Source organism: Centroberyx affinis, unplaced genomic scaffold (genome assembly GCF_046629955.1).
Source record: "Centroberyx affinis isolate AG114_WGS23_722 - 3 ecotype Tasmania unplaced genomic scaffold, CSIRO-AGI_Caff_v1 ptg004288l_1, whole genome shotgun sequence".
NCBI lineage: Eukaryota > Metazoa > Chordata > Actinopteri > Beryciformes > Berycidae > Centroberyx > Centroberyx affinis.
Window position 1 is genome coordinate 281998 of NW_027282008.1, and position 19733 is coordinate 301730.

At 44.3% G+C, this 19733-nt stretch overlaps 1 protein-coding gene across 1 annotated transcript in view; it reads right to left on the reverse strand.

Moving 5' to 3' along the window:
- fbn2b (fibrillin 2b) overlaps positions 1-19733 on the reverse strand; it is a 73271-nt gene that overhangs the window by 10500 nt on the left and 43038 nt on the right. The window contains exons 11-52 of the mRNA XM_071543342.1: positions 18015-18299; positions 17624-17767; positions 17123-17242; positions 16771-16896; positions 16503-16625; positions 15710-15985; positions 15464-15517; positions 15214-15339; positions 14820-14945; positions 14397-14516; positions 13436-13573; positions 13266-13316; positions 12900-13025; positions 12478-12705; positions 11612-11737; positions 11320-11448; positions 10921-11046; positions 10412-10537; positions 10028-10150; positions 9694-9819; positions 9307-9432; positions 8530-8652; positions 7972-8094; positions 7705-7830; positions 7143-7265; positions 6470-6592; positions 5718-5879; positions 5449-5517; positions 5105-5230; positions 4764-4889; positions 4467-4616; positions 4279-4350; positions 3953-4078; positions 3060-3185; positions 2458-2583; positions 2176-2292; positions 1601-1729; positions 1320-1439; positions 935-1060; positions 525-677; positions 332-397; positions 90-215 (exon numbers count right to left, since the gene is read on the reverse strand). Of these exons, the coding sequence (XP_071399443.1) occupies positions 90-215; positions 332-397; positions 525-677; positions 935-1060; positions 1320-1439; positions 1601-1729; positions 2176-2292; positions 2458-2583; positions 3060-3185; positions 3953-4078; positions 4279-4350; positions 4467-4616; positions 4764-4889; positions 5105-5230; positions 5449-5517; positions 5718-5879; positions 6470-6592; positions 7143-7265; positions 7705-7830; positions 7972-8094; positions 8530-8652; positions 9307-9432; positions 9694-9819; positions 10028-10150; positions 10412-10537; positions 10921-11046; positions 11320-11448; positions 11612-11737; positions 12478-12705; positions 12900-13025; positions 13266-13316; positions 13436-13573; positions 14397-14516; positions 14820-14945; positions 15214-15339; positions 15464-15517; positions 15710-15985; positions 16503-16625; positions 16771-16896; positions 17123-17242; positions 17624-17767; positions 18015-18299 (5463 nt within the window). The remainder of the gene's footprint in view (positions 1-89; positions 216-331; positions 398-524; positions 678-934; positions 1061-1319; positions 1440-1600; positions 1730-2175; positions 2293-2457; positions 2584-3059; positions 3186-3952; positions 4079-4278; positions 4351-4466; positions 4617-4763; positions 4890-5104; positions 5231-5448; positions 5518-5717; positions 5880-6469; positions 6593-7142; positions 7266-7704; positions 7831-7971; positions 8095-8529; positions 8653-9306; positions 9433-9693; positions 9820-10027; positions 10151-10411; positions 10538-10920; positions 11047-11319; positions 11449-11611; positions 11738-12477; positions 12706-12899; positions 13026-13265; positions 13317-13435; positions 13574-14396; positions 14517-14819; positions 14946-15213; positions 15340-15463; positions 15518-15709; positions 15986-16502; positions 16626-16770; positions 16897-17122; positions 17243-17623; positions 17768-18014; positions 18300-19733) is intronic.

The window sequence follows — 19733 nt, forward strand, 5'->3', positions numbered from 1 at the left end:
AATCACTATTGTGTATCAGTTCTATTTCTATGAAAATGTTGCAGATTATTACTTCAAGATGGAGTAAACAGGAGAGGCCTGTGTCTCACCGATACAGTTGACTCCAGTGTAATCCAGGTTGTATCCGAAGGGACACTCGCAGCGGAACGACCCGTCTGTGTTGATACAGATTCCGTTCTGACAGATGCCTGGGTTGTCCAGACACTCATTCATATCTAGAGGGAGAGAGACAGAGAAAGGGATTTTTCCAAACATGTTTACAGATCTTCACTGTGGGCCACATTAGATTAAAGACTGATTCAAGGGATTAGATTGAAGTTGTAGCGCTCACCTTCACGGGCGTCGCCCAGGCCAGGCAGAGCTCCATGGCCGTACGGGCACAGACTGTCAAAAGCAGCTGGAAACAGAACAACAACAGTTTGGCTGTGTTAATCTGCAGTTTTCATTAGTGTGCATGTGTATGTCTAAATCATAGTTCAGTGTGTGTGTGTTGGTGTGTGTGTGTGTGTGTGTGTGTGACTCACCCTCGCTCTCTCGGGGGCACAGCTCACAGGGAAGCCCCCATCCCTCACCAGGCATCTTGCTGCAGCAGCACTTGGCCTTGGTGGTGTTGAAGGCTTTGGGGACGGAGCATTTCCCTGCCTCAAATTTGGTGAAACAGAAACTCTCTCTGGTGTCTGCCATAAGAAAGCAAGAAAGTTTCAGTAAATGCAGTACTCCTCTTTTCTACTGTGGATGGACAGGAATTGATCTATTATCCATGATGTGACACACAAAGGCAAGTGCTGTTATGTTTAAAAAAAAAGTCTCTCCACCTTAGTGAGGAGGATAAAATATCTCAGATCTCTACGCTCAGGAAGAAATAATTCACACAGCAGCTCATCAACGCTCTCTGCTGTGGCCTAACGTTAGCGTTTTGTACAGTTTCTCTCACCGAAGCAGCGGCGTCCGTTGTCGGAGAGAACAAAGCCGGGCTGGCAGATACACTGGAAGCTGCCGGGGGTGTTGGTGCATGTGCCAAACTGGCAGATGTTAGGCTCCACCTCACACTCGTTGATATCTGGGAGGGGAGAGAAAGAGAGGGGAGGGAGGAGGGAGGTGAGTGTATGCAGGCGTGTGTGTGTGTGTGTGTGTGTGCTGTACCAGATGGCTGGGTCACTAATGTCTCAGACACCCTGATGTTGAAGTGTAGGTGTGTATCAAGACTGGCTGTTTGAACAGGTGGGTTTGAGTATGTATGGAAGACATAGAGTGTAGTGTGTGTATATCATTGCATGTGTGTGTTTGTGTGTGTGTGTGTGTGTGTGTGTGTGTCTTACCTATACACTGGTCATTTTGCACCTCGTATCCAGGAGGGCAGATGCATCGGAAGGATCCGTCCAGGTTCTGACAGGTTCCCGGAGAACAAGTGCCGGGCAGACTCACACACTCATTGAAATCTGCAGAGAAAGGGGACAACGTAAAAGTCAGCGAGTGTGTGTTTGTGTGTGTGACAGTCAGAGAGAAAGAGAGGGAGAGACATAGACAGAGACAGTGATAAAAATAGCATCAATACCCCAGCCTAATAACAGTATCCCTGAACATGTAATCACTCACTTACCGACACAGTTCTTTCCATCTGGAGTATGCTCATAGCCTTCCTGGCAGAGACACTGGAAGGAGCCCAGCCCGTTGACACACTGTCCGTTCCTACACACTTGGCCCTGGAGGGCGCTGCACTCATCGATGTCTGCATGGAAAACACACGCAATCAGAGGATTAAGCGTCTCCTAACACACCTTTGATTCTGGGCAGTGCACATGGGCAACACTGCCAGCAACAGAAAACAAAGTGAGACATAGGGGCAGAAATATTATTCATATTTTTCCTGGCATCAAGAATTTCTGAAAAAACATGTGTTGTGTATAACTGCCTTAGTTACTCAGTAATGGTTCAATGATAACATTTTAAATATAGTCTAATATACTTACCTACTAAGCCAAGGAGCAGTAAGACTAAGAAAAACTACTCTTGCATCCGGCCAAACGTAGCTATTACTGGCACAGAAATGGATAGAAGATTTTTTGTTGACATAAACTCTAAACCCTAGTCATGACTTCAACCTTTAAAACATAGAAACTCGTAACAGCTGTTTTTTTTTTGTGTGGCAGTATATCATGATCCGGAGGTACGTACCCATGCAGTCGTTGTTGTGTGTGAGCTCGAAGCCGGGGAAGCACAGACAGTTGTAGGATCCCACCGTGTTTTTACAGGTACCGTTACCACACGGCTGTCTGTCACACTCATCGATGTCTGAAATATACACATATACACATAGAACAGTATTGAGAGCGGGTTAAACACTGAAAAAGTCAGGCAGTTGTATAGTGGTTGTAGTGGACCATCCAACCCGCTCTGCAACATCATAAGAGGCACAGTGTTGTGTGTATGAGTTTAGTTGTAGACTGTCCCTCTCACCCAGGCACATGGTCTGGTCTGCAGTAGCCTTGAAGCCGTTGTGGCAGAGACAGCGGTAGCTTCCCTGGGTGTCAATACACTCTCCATGGCTACACACATTAGGAATCTCCTGGCACTCATTACGGTCTGAGAGAGAGAGGCAGAGAGAGAGAGAGAGGGAGGGAGAGAGAGAGAGAGAGAAAGAGAGAGAGAGAGAGAGAGAGAGGGAGACAGACAGACAGACAGACAGGCATGCAGACAGACAACAACAGACAAAGAGAAATAGATGGAAAGAGGATTAACACATTATACAGTATATACAGTATATTACATTAACCACACTTTATTTACAGTCTCTCTGTAAATGTGTTTCATTGAAGTCCAATGTAAACTAACCTACCAGAGGCAAATAACACATAGCAGCCCTTCAACACACTCTGCATCACCTCAGTGTGCTTTCCCACTGACCAATAAAGGCAAACTCTTAACAGTTTACCCTCCACAGGGGAAACCACTGTGTTACACTTTCCTCGCACCACCAACACAATAAATCTACCTGTCCACCCCCCTGTTGTTCTGAGATGGTAAAGTCCAGCTAGGCCTGTCAGAGAGGCCGGACTCACCCACGCAGGCCCCGCTGGGGGACAGTTTGAAGCCAGGCGAGCATTCGCAGCGGTAGCTGCCCGGAATGTTGATACAGTTGGCGTTGCGTTGGCACAGGTTGTCCCCACTGTTACACTCATCAATATCTGAGAGGGAAGAAGAAAGGGAGAAACAGTGGACATCAATCACAGACTCTATAATTGTCTGGTGGGGGCAGGCTGTGATGTAGCTTACAGAGTGGGCAGCAGGACAGCAAACACAACGGCGCCATCTTGGCTCTGGTACAGTACAGCCAGTCGCTGGCTGCCTCTGGGTGATTGAAGGCCCTGGCAGGCGACTGCGGGCTCCCATACAGAGCCAATATACTTGTCTTTACAAGGGGATAATTCATGTGGGAAAGGGCAGCATTAACTCCACTGAGTGGAGTGCTTGTAAAACTGCCTCCCTGCCAGTGAATGAGTGAGTGTGACTGTATTTATGTGCATGGGTGAGCATGTGTGTGTGTGTTTGTGTATATGTGTGTGTATGTGCGTGCTTGTGTGTATATGTGAGTGTATGTGTGTGTGTGTGTGTGTGTGTGTGTGTGTGTGCGCACAATTGTGTCTGTGTTTACATTAGTGTGGAAATGGCAGTAAGTGTTTGTACTTAAGACAGTAACTGTTTGAGAGAAGCATGTTTGATGTGTGTGTGTGTGAGAGAGAGAGAGAGAGAGAGAGCGAGAGAGAGAGAGAGAGAGAGGGAGAGGAAACAGGATATGCATATTTGCCTGGATATTTGCACTATTGTCTCATAATGATGTAAGTAAAAACAATGAAGATATTTCATATTTCACAGCTTGATATCATGATGATCACCTGTCGCACAGAAAGAAGATTGACAGAGAGAAAACGTGTATTTGAGGCCTGAGTCTTACCTTCACAGATGAGCAGTATGTTGTTGTAGCTGAAACCCATGGGACATTCACAGCGGAAGCTTCCTATCTGGTTGATACACACTCCATTGGCACAGATACCAGGGATCTCCCTGCACTCATCAATATCTGCACAAAACAACCAGTCAGAGATTGATATAATGAATGAATGATATAATGCAATATAGAAAATAGTATGTAGTCAAATCCTACACTGAAAGTGGCTCTCAAGACGCACATGAGCCACAGCATCAAAACCAAGTCATGTTTTACAGGTCAGTACTGAGGTATGACCTCTGATTAGAAACTCAGACCTTATATGAACTTACCAATTGGTTTGCCAGTGTGGATGTCGATGATGAAGCCAGGAGCCTGGTTACCACACAGTAACTGGTACTCAGCTGAAACAGAGGGGAGAGCGCCAATGGTATCAAATAACATGTTTTGAGAATTATGATAAAAATGTATACTAATGTATGGGTGGTTGTATTGTGTTGGTGTTAGCATTGACACTCACAGGTGGCCGGTGTGGGACAGGCCTCACAGGGCTTGTTCCAGGCTTTGCCCACATTGTAGGCGCAGCAGCACATCTTCTTGGTCATGTTGAAGGACAGCTCGTTCTCACACGTGTCGTTGAAGTTACGGTAACACACACTCTTCCTCATGTCTGCATTACAAGGAGTAAGAAAATCAAGAAAATTGTCATTTAAAGTTTGTTTTTATAATGAATTTAAATTTCTCATTCTGAGTAACAGGATGAGAATATATTTATAATGTCTAATTTTCTTATCAAAGAGATGGCTCTCCCACTCACCCATGCAGTTGTTTCCTCCATTGACCTGCATGTACTCAGGTGGACACACGCAGGTGTAGTTGCCCAGAGTGTTGTAGCAGGTACCAGGCCCACAGATCCCAATGTGGGTTGTGCACTCATCAATATCTGCACAGAGAAAGAAAAGACACAAGATATGATGACAGATACTAATATAATATTACAGGTGATCCATATGACATGAATGGAAGACCAAAAGATTAATGGAAGAGAATGGATAGAGAATGGATTTGTGAGTCAATACAGCTTGGCGAAAAAGAATGACTTAAATAGCATATAATGAAGTTGAATGAATTCAATTAAGTTTCTCTTTCAGTCCTTACCCTCACAGATGCGAGTCTCCTCATTGAGATAGTAGCCTGCTGGGCATTCACACTGGAAGCTGCCAAAGGTGTTAACACAGTTTCCACCCTGGCACAGGCCCGGCAGCTCCTGGCACTCATCGATATCTGGGGCAGACAGTGAGGATCATTGATGGGTGCATAGTTAGACCAATGTGACAGCTTCTAGTGTCACTTAATGCACTGATTGTATTTAAAAAATTCTGATATACAGTAGAAGGAAAAACTACTGTTTCAACGTGTTGATGCTGCACACGCTGTAGTTGCAGTTGCTGTTGTTGAATAAAAGCAGAACTAGCAAATAAAGAGAGAGATGGATGACTCACCTTCCAGGATAACAGTGATGGGGTTGGGTCTGAATCCCTCTCCTCCAGGGCAAAGAGTCTTGTATTCCGCTACAGATAAGACCAAGACGTATGTGACTGTTACTTTAGCTTTCAGCAAGGCTAAGAAAAGTACAACTATAGCCTTTTTTTTGCTAAGACAGATGATTGTGTCTCAGCAAGACAAGGCTATAGAATAGAATAGCATGTGGATGCACAATTTGCTGTAAATGCTATACTCAATCAATCAGTCAAAGCACTATAGTACATACTGGAGTTGGGGGCGGGGCAGAGTTCACAGGGGTTTCCCCAGGCTCCTCCCAGGGAGCAGCAACAGGAGGCTCTGGTCACGCCCACTCCGATCTCCGCACTGCAGGAGATTCCTCCGTCGCCACGGGCCAGCGTATCCAGGAAACAGTTGCCAACGCGGGTATCTGAGATAGACGCACATTTGCTCGTCAATACATGAATTTTTACCTTTTACTGACAGGATTGTGTGTGAGTGAGTCAATGAAATGAACAGCGCTTTGGCTTATTGTCCCTCATATGATGAAATGCTTTTAATTCAAATGATGACACCACTGGTCTGTTTTGACAAAACTTGGAGGGATGATAGATCTTGGCACTGTGTTCTTGTGTTTAAAAAAATATTCTGATCAGCCTGATGGGGAAGCTATAATTAAAGGTCAAAACTTCAAACTTTGACTTAGACCATTTACACTCTTTAATCTTACTTTAAAATTAAACTTTAATTTACGGTCAAATTTTCGAAATTTGGAATGTCTTAATGTCCAATTTACACAAAACCTGCTACACACTTTACAAATTACACTGATTGGACTAATGAAGGCGCTTTAATGAAAGGTCAAAATTCTAAACATAAATGTGACATCACTAGTGTGCTTGCAGGGTGATGCGTTAATATTTCTTTCTTACTTAAAACCTGTTTTGTTTATTTATTAAGGGTTTGGCTCACCTCACCCTTGCCATAGACTTAAACCTGCCAGTTCTCAGTGCCACTCACCCACGCAGCCGACTCCGGTGGGGTTGAGCTCAAAGTCAGGTGGGCAGTTACACAGGTAGCTCCCTGGGGTGTTCACACACAGCCCGTTGATGCAGTTCACTGGGTCTGCACACTCGTTGACGTCTGCAGTATGTAATGACACACACAAGCTCAAACATACACACACAGACATATTCTGAGCTACATGAACCCATTAGTTCATATAGGCTGCTGTGAAAGGAGAGATACTTTTTCTACTATCCATTATTCACACAAGTGACTCTTGTTTATGCCACAAACTAGCTGAGGGTGCACATTTGAAGGTGAGCTGTAGAGAGATTGAGAAATGAAGGGAATAACGGATGGCTAAAGTAGATACCTAATGGTTGCCAAACTGCAACGTGAATATATGATAGTTGGCATAGTGTCAGTTACAGCCCAAATAAAACATAATATAAATGACACGGTCTCACTCAAGGTAGTACTGTGTCACATTCTTCTGATTTACTGCGATCATTTAGTGGCTGTCTCAGTTAATGACATTTTCTTCCGCTTAGATGTCTGTTTATTTATCTAATTCAAAGAAATACTATGGTGCATGAATGTATCATCATCAGTGAAACGTAGCCATGCCTGTTCTAGTCTGTAATATTTCTGTGCTAAGTGACTACAGCCACAGAGGTCGTATACTGACCGGTGCAGTTTCCTCCGCTGCGGTCCAGTTCGTAGCCGTCGTCACACACACAGCGGAACATCCCTGGAAGGTTCTGGCACGTTCCAAACACACAGATGTTCTGGAAATTACACTCATCAATGTCTGGGGCAAAGGGGACAGAGAGGGAAAAATGTTAATTACACTTCCTGTAAACAAGAGAGGAAGAAAAGAGGGGGAAAAAAAAGATGTGCGGAGAAGTAGATAAAATAGAAATACTGAGAAATTGTGTATTTTCTCACTGCATGTACATTATCTGCTAGGGTTAGACTAATATATCGGCTTGCTGAACTATTGGGCCGATATTGGTCTTTTATTGAATATCAGATATCAGCCGGTCTATGTCATCCATGTTTCCTCCCTGACCACAGCTAGTCAACATAAAAACAGTCTGTAAAAACTGCAATTAAATTTTATTTGCTTTGCATGATTTGTTTATTTCAGTTCAATTCTGTTTTTGTAAATGAATTCTTCATTAAAGGCCTAATCTATCCCAGAGTTTCCCCTACCACTGAACAGGTGTGGTAGGTAGTGAGTACGGTACCTTGACAGGCCTTGCTGTCCTCTGTAGGAGTGAAGCCCATCTCGCACTCGCAGCGGTAGCCACCTGGAGCGTTCAGACACTGGCCGTTCTCACACAGGTTCACGTTGTCCGCACACTCATCCATATCTGAAACAGAATGGAGGCGTGGGTTGTAAGAGAGTGGATTCAGTGAATTCTATAAATTCTGCACGCATGAAGCCCACTGCACATGCAGGAGAGCCAGTATTCATCAGCATTTCAGTGACGTGTGTGTGTCTGCTGTCTTACCTGAGCAGGAGAAGCCATCTCCATTGAAGCCCTCCTTGCACGTGCAGCGGTAGGATCCCGGTGTGTTGACACAGTCTGCGTTGGGGTTGCAGTTGTGATCCTCTGCAGAGCATTCATCCTGGTCTGTAGAGAGAGAGAGAGAGAGAGAGAGAGAGAGAGAGAGAGAGAGAGAGAGAGAGAAAGTGTAAGAAAATAACTTAAACTAGAAGGGTACTTAGAAGGGCCAAGGTTCGTGCTATTGTTGCTTGTTCGTGAGTCGGATCCGGATCTGCATAAAAATGTAATGGGTTCTTCCTTGGCCCATGCTACAACCTTCCACAAAGTTTCATGAAAATCGTTGTAGTAGTTTTTCCCTAATCCTGCTAACAGGCAAACAAACAAACAAATGGCATTGAAAACATAACCTCCTTGGCGGAGGTAATTAAGCAAAACGCAAAATATTCATGGGCACAAGAGACATTTTTGGTCCTTTATTTTACCTGTGAAACTGGTCCCACAATGTAAAACTATCTGGTCTCTGGTCAAACCACTGCTGTGGTAATGCGGGAATGTACTCACCCACACACTTGATGCCGTCTCCCACCCAGCCGTCTCGGCAGCGGCATTTAAAGCTTCCAGGAACGTTGACGCAGGCAGCGTGCATGTCGCAGTTATGAGCCCCGATCTCACACTCATCAATATCTGGAGGGAGATGTAAATCCATTATCCAATAAACAGAGAGTAACACAGACTTTTGTACTGATTGTTTTCACTGGCAACATAAAACAAAAGTAGTTAAACGTCCAATTGTGGTCCAAATATAAACAATAGGGTAGCCTTTCCCAGAAATCTAAATCATGGGATTGGCTTTTATTCTGCATCTGACTGATGGAGGTCTTTGCAAGAAATGAGTGTGTAAAGATTTCATGGTTTCACTGTCTGTTGGACTGAAATGCTCCTGTATTTATGACATGCAATGAGATGTGAAAGTTGTGAAAAGCTTTTTCCCATCTACACTTTAAACTATAAATCTTGATAGGATATAGTTAGTCATTTATAAACTGCAGTGAACTAGCTATGCTTGCCAAGCAGAGAGTTTTTAATTGTGTTAGCAGTGGGGCTGGTGGCTGAGTCTCCAGATACTGTATGCCATAAATAAATGATCAGGTCCAAAAATCTAGACCATGGGCTCCTATGTATGCATGGATGAACCGTCTCTCTAAACCGCTGGCACAGATATGGACACACAGAGGCCAGGACCTCTCAGTGACAGCTCAGCCCCTGGTGTGTGTGTGTGTGTGTGCGAGTGTGTGTGTGTGCGTGTGTGTGTATGTGTGCGTGTGTGTGTGCGCGTACCTGTGCAGCCCGTGGAGCCCTTCTTGACAAAGTATCCCAGCTGACAGTGGCAGATGAAGGAGCCTTTGGTGTTCTCGCAGTCGCCGTGGAGACAGATGTTTGGGTTCAAGTCACACTCATTCACATCTGGACAAACATGGGACGGACAGACACAGACAATATGTGAATGTTCTGGCCTTGGAGACCAGAGTGACAGAAAATGAGACTGACAGAGCAAATCCCATAGATACCCAGACGAGAAGAAAAACAGATGAACTCAGAGAGACTGAACGAATATATGAATGAGATGGAGAAGAACAAAAAGAAAAAAAGGAGAGACAACTATAAAGTAAATGAGAAAGACGGTAACATGTGAGTCCTGAGTAAGTCTTTTTTTTTCACTCTCACCGATGCAGGTCCTCATGTCCATGGAAGCCATGAAGCCATCGTAACACAGACAGCGGTATTCTCCAGGGATGTTGGTGCACTGGCCTCCATCACAGATGTCTGGGCTCTCCTCACACTCATCAATATCTGAAAGTAATTGATGAGCAGGAATACAAGTTATTGCACACAAATATTTTAGAATCTTGTTTATTGCAATATTGTGAACCGTCACACTGTAACTTAATAGCATTTTGGTGTACTTTTTTTTATTTAATGTGAACTTTATGTCTAGGTACAGAGTTGATTGAAATACACATGCAACTATGTATGACAATGATATTTCCTGTTTGATTACCTGCGCAGGTCCTGAGGTCAGGCATGAGAGCGTAGCCTTCACTACAGCTGCACTCGTAGCTGCCCTCCGAGTTGGTGCAGTGGGTGTCACAGCCTCCGTTCATAATGGTGCACTCATCAATATCTGCAAGGAGAGATTACAATTACAATTTAGGCATTCAGAAAAAGTCACTTTTTGTCAATTCAATAGTCACTATCCTTAAAAAGAAAAAAACACAAGTGACAGCAACACAGTGCAAATAAGTCAAAAAGGATGCCCAAGGATGCATTAAAACGTTGATATCAAACATCACATAAACATAAAGCGTGAACCGTCCAGTGTCTGACATGCACTTCAAATTCATATTTCAGTGTGTATTTTTCGGATATATTATGTCCCGCTCACCAACGCAGCCCTGCCGGTCTGGTGTGGCCTGGTAGCCCGTGTCACAGGAACACTGGTAGGTTCCCACGACGTTGACGCAGTGGCCGTTCTTACACAGGTTGTCACTCAGCTGGCACTCATTCACATCTGGGAGGACACACAAACAATCAGAGCTATGTTTTTATAGCACAGTATAGCACATTATGCATAATATGCGATGTAATGTATAATGTACCTCAGGGTAATGAAAACTAATATTCATTCCTCGGGTGGAGAATAGGTTTATTAACATACACCTCAACATTTTAACATTATCTTGCTAATCGTTGAGCTGAATTTGGCGTCAAGATTCTCCATAATAAACCTCTAATAAGAGCAGTACGCTTTACTGTGTGAAACTAGCTTTCCAAGACCTTACTGATGTTACTGGTGTAGCTTTTAAAATGGATTCCAGATGAGCTGAGGATGATGTATAACACCCAGTGTCGGTGTATTTGTGTGCGTGTGTGTGCCAGTGATGTATGACCCACCTTCACAGGCAGATCCATCGGTGCTGAGCGCATGTCCGGGGGGACATTCACACTCGTAACTCCCTTCTGTGTTCAGACAGGTTCCTCCACGACACAACAGGGGGTTCCTCTCACACTCATCAATGTCTGTCAGCAGAGAGGAAGGGAGGGACGGAGGAAAGAAGAAGAGGAAAGATGCAAAAGAAGAGGATGAAAACAGGAATGTGAAAGGAAAGAAGGTAGGCATGGGAGCAGCGGAAAGAGTAGGTGAGCTGTCAAAACGGACTGTGATTTCATGACATGGAGGTTACTGAGTTCAGAGTGCATTGTTTGTTACTGCGTATTTGTGTGTGTGAATGTGTGTGTGTGTCTGTGTGTGTACAGTAAGAGATTCCGTGCGAGTGTGTGTTCCCGACTTACCCATGCAGTTCTTCATCATCATGAAGCCGCTCTCGTAGCCCTCGAAGCACTCGCACTCAAAGCTGCCAGGTGTGTTGACACAGGTGCCGTGGCCACACAGGTCCGGGGAGATACGGCACTCGTCAATGTCTGAAACACACAGATATTCAAAAGAGGATGCTTCATGAGGGCAGTTCACGTAAGGAGTATTAGGAGTAAATCTCAAACGGTGACAGAAACTTATCAGTTCAATCAAATCAATTTTCACTCCCTCTTCTTCTTTCTCTCTTCCTCTCCCTCTTCCCTTCCATACCTGTGCAGTTCCTCTCCTCGGCGGTCAGAGCGAAGCCGCTGCTGCAGCGACACTTGAAGCTGCCGATGGTGTTCCGGCAAGTTCCGTGAGTACAGAGACCCTGGAAGACCTTACACTCGTTCACATCTGGGGAGAAAGACATACAGCATTAACACTCATATTACACAGATCAGTATATTTACACACATTCATTTCATACTCAGGTCCAGATTCACTAAGATTGGGTTGTGTTGAAAGCAATTGCCGCATTTTTGGTGCCTCAGCAGTTTTTTTTTGTCTTATTCACTAAGAAATGTATACAAATCTAATTGGGGTGCAAATTGCAGCAATGATAGCAGCCAGTCTGAATGGCCAAATCTCTTTGTGCAACGTCTTCACACCATCTTTCAAAAGATCTTCTGTATGCTACAATAATTTGCGAAGTGTTAGTGAATTGGGCGCAATCTCAATTTGCATGAACTCACCTGCAAAAAACGATTATGCGAGCAAACTAATAACATTTACATAGAATTTAACTATGTATGACCATGACAGGAACAAAGAGGCTTTATGTTTTTGAAGTGCTATTAGGAACGCTTTCCACTCATTGCACATGGTTAGTGAATAACATGGCAATATAGCACACGCTCTTTCCTGTGCAAACCTTTATTGAATCTGGCTCTCAGTGGTTCTTTAGATGAATGGATATAGCATGGCACTAATTCCCAGTGAAAACAGCTATGTACGCACTCATGGTACTGTGGCGCTTTGGATAAAAGCATCTACCAAATGGCATACATCAGAACATTAAAACAATTGTATCTTCCACAGTTCAGTGAGTTGAGTATGGTAATTTGTCTCTTCACAAACTTGATCTTCTGTCCTACCTTTGTAGAAGGGCCTGCCAGTCAGAATGTCTCCTCTGTTGGCGAAGCCAGGCCCTCGGGGGCAGATGGACCTGTACTCGGCTGTGTCTGGCTTGGGACACTCCTCACAGTCGATACCCCAGGCAGCGCCCACTGAGCAGCAGCACATGTCCACCCGGTATCGCCCTGGCAACGGCTGACCACACTCATCCTCGTGCCACTTCATGTAGCACTGCTCGCTACGCACGTCTAGGAATGGGGAGATCGGAGGAAAGTGGTGAAAGAATGGAGGAACTAAGGTAATCAATAAGAGAGTCCAATCCTATAGCGCTATACTGTACCAGTGTTCAGTGCTTAACTTGTATAATGTACATTTGTCCATTGGAAACTGATGATTCATCGGCTGGTATGAGCTAATGTAGGTGATTTTTTTGTCCTCTTACCAACACATGTGCGTCCGCTCCCATCCAGGGTGAGACCCTCGGCGCACTCACAGCGGAAGGAGCCCTGGGTGTTCACACAGCGGCCATTTGTACACACTCCAGGGAACACCTCACACTCATTAATGTCTGCAGGGAGGAGGACATTATGAGAACCATGATGGCAAGGTGGAACACACACATACATGCACATATGCACACAATTTTACACTCAACTGAAGTCTGCAGGGAGAACATTAAGGCACATTAAAAGGACAAAAAGGACAAAAATGACTTTATGGGACTCAGTGTTGGGTGAAGGGAACACCACTGGTCCATCACAGCTGACTGTTACTGCTCATGTGTTCTGATGTCATCAAGTTATCTTACCTTCACAGTTGAGGCCCTTCATACGAGCAAATCCTCGAGAGCATGCAGTGTCTGCAGAGAGATGAGAAGAGTCAGAGATCTAATAAAAACATTGTATGCATGAAATAAATTCATACACATGTATATATGTATGTATGTATGTATGTATCTGTTTGTGTGTGTGGACTGACCAATCTCGCAGTGTTCACAGGGGCTTCCCCAGGCGGCTCCCAGCGTGGAACAACACTCAGACTTCAGCGTAGCTCCGTTGATGTTGACCTCGCAGCGGCCATCTTGGATGTTCAGCCAGCACGTACCCTTCATACTGTCTGTAGCGCCGAAGAAGGAGGAGCAAAGATTGAGAAATACTGAGATAAACATCAACATGTCACCTACAACTTCCTTTAGTACAACAAAAAATCTGTCTGTGGGCGGGAGGCTGAGCTGAGTAAGGCCCATGCACCATTAAGTTTAATCCACTGCTATTGCATTCCTAATGGACTGAGTGAGTGTATAATCATAACAGTGACACCTTTTCTCCCAAACCACAGGGCCACCCAAACACAAGGCCGCAATTTACTCTCTTTTTTCCACTGAGTGATGAGCTTTAAACATAAAACAGAAATGAACCAAACCAGAGGAATTTCTAGGCCTCTGACAGAGCCAGCTCATGCAGTATGTATGAGTATTTATTTAATGACTCATACTCCAGTCCGGCTACAATAACATCTGTATTCTATATTAGCATATAGATGGCTCTGAATGATTTACCAAACCTGACAAACCTCCAAACAAGTGAAATTTTTAACCTTAGCAAAGGTCTTAAACAAATACCATATGTCATTTTGAATCTGCGAGGATCTCTATAAGGTAAAACAATCTCCATGTGAATCAAGGCCATGCATGCAAATATTTATCTAATGAATCATCTGTGCATGTCAGTTTGCCGAACATCTGAAGATGATAATGTCTCTGGATCGCTTCTCAAAACCTGAGCGACATCAGTGTTTATTTATAATACTGAGGAATAAAGCTTGATTAAAATGATTAGAGTAAAAGATCATCGTCTCACACAAGCTCTTCTTAGGACCCCACGGTGCTGTGCTAATTTGTGTCAGGCATTTGGGAGGGCGGCCCGGTGTCATGTCTTACCCACGCAGATGGTGTTAGTGGAGTCCAGCTTGCTGCCGTGGGAGCACTCGCAGTTGAAGGACCCGGCCACGTTACGGCACACTCCGTTGACACATGGGCTGGACTCGCACTCGTTGATATCTAAAACATACGTACGCACAAACACACACCTCGGGTCAGGGCTGAGAGGCTGTTTTGAATGGATCATTATCATCATCATTTGGCAGGTAGAAACACAACAGTATGCATGTCTCCTTTCCTTGAGCCATATGTTTACTGGAAATAAACTGCAGCACATCTGGTAATAATGTCAACTCGTAATGACCTTGAAAACGGGCAAAAATGACCTAATTTGTGCATGTGAAAGAGCATGAGTGTGTGAGAGAGAGAAAGAGAGAGAGAGAGAGAGAGAGAGAGAATGTGTGTGTGTATGTGCACGCTCACCTTCGCACGTCTCAGAGTCGGGTTTGAAGACGAAGCCCTTGGGACAGGAGCAGGTGTAGGAGCCGGGGGTGTTCCTGCACAGACCGTTGTCACACAGCAGACGGTTCACCAGACACTCATTGATGTCTGCAGGGAGGAGAGAGAGAGAGAAAGAGAGAGAAGGCACTAATGGATCATGATCATTCATTGTTGCTTCATTACTATAGCAGCAGGAAAACAATTACTTTTGCAGCACGAAGGGAATGGGTTTCATACAGTTTAAAACCAAAATGTTATTCTTGGTGTGAAATGGCGGACCACCATGAGTCAAACTGCTAACGCCTCTCACAGTTAGAGGAATAATAGTTAAGACAGGAGTAAAGACATGGATGCACACAGTCCCTAGCAGACTCACCAACACAGTTCTTGCCACTGGAGTCGGACTCGTAGCCAATGTTACAGATGCAGCGGTAGCTTCCTCTCAGGTTCTCACACATGCCATTCTGACAGATGTCCGGGTCCAGAGCGCACTCATTGATATCTAGGGGAAGAAGGGTCACATACTACAGCGTTATTCTACAGTTGTTATGAAATATTAGTGACATGATAGTATTCCATAACAACACTGTAGGAACATTCACCAACACGAAGAACATATTTCTCACCTCTGCCATCAGCTGTGATGCCGATGCCACTGCTGCACACAGCCTGGAACTCAGCTAGAAGATACATGGGGAAAAAAAACATACACACACCTGTTAGTCACACTTAATAATGAGTTGGACATTCAGTTTTTCTCAATAGCGACTTAAAAAAGGGAATTACTTTTACCTAATGCAAAACATTGTCAGCTCTTGGTTCCAGTAAAAAAAAGAACCATCACCATATTCAAACAATCTAGCCAAAGTTACCTGAGTTTCGGGCGGGGCAGGGTTGGCAAGGCTCTCCGAAGCCATGTTCAGGATTGGCACAGCAACACTCTGACTTGGTCACTGCGCCGGGGAACGGCCGCGAACACGTGCCCATCTTTATGGCGCCGTAGCAGGTGGTCCTCATGTGTGTGTCCACACACACTCTCCCGTCCACGTCGATAGCCAGGCCGGGTGGGCACTCGCAGCGGAACGAGCCCTCGGAGTTTATACAGCGGCCGTTCATACAGATGCCAGGCGTCAGGCACTCATCGATGTCTGGTGAAGTGAGGGCAGATCATTTATAAGACACTTGTCAATTTCTGTTTAATAGATGAGGCAGATGTGATAACAGAATGGTTTATTTAATTAACAATGTTCTATTAATTCCGCCAGAAATGACTTTAAAGTTAACATTTTTCTAGAAAGTCAGTTTTATGGATAGTGATGTTCTCTATAACTATCCACATGTTTTTTCATGATTCTAGATGCTTAACATACGGACGATACAAGAAATCTCAACCATCTCGGGCTATTCAATTCAATGAATGAATGATGATTACATTTTCAGTGATCTTGAGGGTTCACAATAAACTCATGAGCAGCAAACTTCATAAAACACAAGAAAAATATTTATACATTTTAGTAAATACTTTTGCAGAATAACAGCTTAAAAGTCAATTTCAGTCCTTTGATGTGTCCCTTAAGATTTGTCCAAGAGACCATCTGGAGATTTTCAAACAACGGCGAGTCTGTCAAAACTCTTTGAGGCAACCTATTTGGCAGTCACACATACCAGTGCAGTAGCGTCCGTTAGGTGCCAGGGCGAAGCCGGGCTTGCAGATACACTTAAAGCTGCCGTCCTCATTGATACACATGCCGTTGAGACACATGTTGGTGGTGGCACACTCATCATGGTCTGGAGGAAGACAGGAGGGGGATTAGGGTCAGTTGCCAACACAAAATGGCTGTATCCTTTTACCTCATGCACTGTGTCTCAAACTGGCGTAATCACAGTGAATGAGACTGTTTGCCTGTCGGTATTTTGTGTGTTGATTCCTTACCAATGCAGTTCTTCCCGTCAGGAGTGAGCTCAAAGCCAGCATTGCAGATACACTGAAAGCTTCCCTCTGTGTTGACGCAACGCCCGTTACGACACATCACTCCGTTCACAATGCACTCATCAATATCTGAGGAGAGGAGAGAAGGAAGAGTGAAAATGAGTCAATGGAAAATGGAGTTCATTCTATCAACCACCAAACATACTAAGCTGTGTGAATGACTTTGTACCACTTCAGTGATACATGACTGCTAAATTAACATGGAAGAAACATTTCGGGGAACTGATTACAGACATATAAAGTACATTGCATGACAGTACATTTTCTCTGGGATAAGTTGACGGCCGGAACGTACCAATGCAGGCTTGTTTGGTCGGGGTTCCATTGTAGCCCTCGTGACACTTGCAGTGGTACGATCCAGGTGTGTTGACACAGTCTCCATTGATACACGGGTTACTCACACACTCATCCACATCTGAAGACAGGAAGAGAGAGCACACATGGAATTGAGAGGAGGAAAGGAAGAAATATGTTCTATCCTGTTACTATGCATCTATGACTCTGACTGTCAAATGTTAATGGATCTAAATACTGAAAGCTATGAAAGCTCATACACATTCTAACTGGTTTCATACTGTCGATTCTAGCCAGCATGCAGCATAACCTGCAGCACTTGTAAATAGTTCCTTAAGCGGGCAGAAGATGGCAGTGCAGTGCATGTAATTAACCGTGGCACTGACACATTCTTTCTGCCTTTATGTCTCAGGGAAATCAGTGAGAGTTGAGTAAAATTTAATGTCGGTGTGTATACACTGCACAATGTTTGCATGTGTGTGTGTGTGTATGTGTTTCTTACCGATACACTCCCCACGGACATCCTGCCTGTAGCCCATGTTACATTCGCAGCGGTAGCTGGTGGGTGTGGGAATGCAGCGTCCATTCAGACACAGGTTGGTGAAATGTTTGCAAACATCAATGGAGTCGTTCACGGAGACGGTGCCTGAGAATACACAAACATATACCATAAACAAAACAAAAAAACACACAATACAAAATACAACATACAAACACAAGCAGTCAAAGAAAGTTGTCCATGAACTTTCAACACCCTAGGAGTGAAATGCTTTAAGTGAAAAGCCAACTCGATTAGAAATTAACTCATTAAAATAAGCTTAATACTAATAATTAATATGCATCATTCAGAGCCAAAGATCAACTCACTTATTCAGATTCATAAATTGACTCACCGATGTTCGGTGGGGTCAGAAGTCCCCCTCCGTTGCCCCCAAATCTTCCTCCTCCGTTTCCTCCAAAACCGCCTCCGTTCCCTCCGAAGCCTCCTCCTGCAACTCCTCCACCTCCGTTCCCGCCGATGCCTCCATTACCGTTACCGTTGGGGAACTTGTACCCATAGCTGTACCCGTTGCCGTTGCCGTTGGGGAAGTGTCCGTTGGGGAGGTGACCATTGGGGTAGCCGTTGGGGAGACCGTGTCCCTGAGGAACACCCACAATACACAGACGCCTGAACTCATCTGCAGGAGAAATAGAAATCATAGGGAAGCAGTTAGTGGATGGATACTTCCTTATTTTTCATTTGCTATCAGTCAGGAGGGAATGAAGAATCACATTTATTAGTTCTGAAGATGGAATCAACAAGAATTTAATGTTTAAACTGGTTATTGCTGATGTAGTTTACTCATTCAGACTCAATAGTACTCCTAAATTTGAATCAACCTGGCCACTCAGAGGTCTGCAGTGCATGTGCTTGTCATCAGTTTGAAACCAGGCCATGACCTTCTTCTCTCCTGTAAATCTGTACTGTGTACTGTCTAAAAACACAGAATTCCCAAAGGTTACTGTTCTTTGCACTGGATTTTTATGTTATTTTGTAAGTTTATAGCAAAGTTGACCTTTCTAACTTTGAGGATTTTCCAGGTTTCACATATGCTATGACTGGAGCCGTGCCTGACCTAGTAATAGCTGAAAAATGTGCATGCATATACATGAACCCCTGCTCTGCTTCGGCATATATTTCATGTTATGTCCTCTATGTGCTGTTTTTCATCGATGGCTATGAACTGGTGTATGTATGTGCGTGTGCCTGTGTGTGTGTGTGTGTGTGTGTGTGTGTGTGCATGTGTTTTCCTCTTAGTTTGGCAGTCATGCAATACTAGATGTCAGTTGAACACCTTAAACAGACAAAAGTTGGGGATGCACCCACACACACACACACACACATTGAGTGAGTAAACCTCAGAGGATGTAAAAGACTCCAGTTGGAGCCAAAGCAAGGTCTCCCACTATAATGAGAACTAGTGGGAGTGAAGGAGTGTGAGTATGTTCCTCCACATGTGGATACAGACCAGAAACACACGCGCATACACACACACACACACACATATATACACACACACACACACACACACACACAAAACCAACTTAGTTCAGCGCTGCCAATGGAAGAAGCAGAAACATTCTGTAACGGATCAGATATGGATCACACAGTCTCACGCAGGGGAAGAGCTCCACATATTCCAGCTTGATTGAAGAGACGTGGGTCATTATCTTCACACAAATCTTTTCCATCTTTCTCTGTTTGGTTTTGTTCATGACATCATGCTCATCAGTTTGAGTTGATTCTCTTGCCTTTCTCTCTCTCTCTCTCTCCCACACACACAAACACAAAGGAGCTCCCTCTCCAACGGCGTCAGTCTTGTCTAGTTTACCCTCATTGTGTTAAAGTCATTTGGCTTGCGGACCATTTACGCTGTCATGGCTTTATTTACTGTGGTTAAGCTCATGCCAAGCAATAGACAATCTATCGTGGAGATTGTCAGTTGTTTTTTATCATCTGAAGAAGGTGATGGATAGTTTGTCCTAAATTCAAGTTCATATGCAACACTTTGTTCAGCAGTGGGATCAACTAACAGAGAGACAGCTGGACCATATGGGGTTGTCAAAAAATG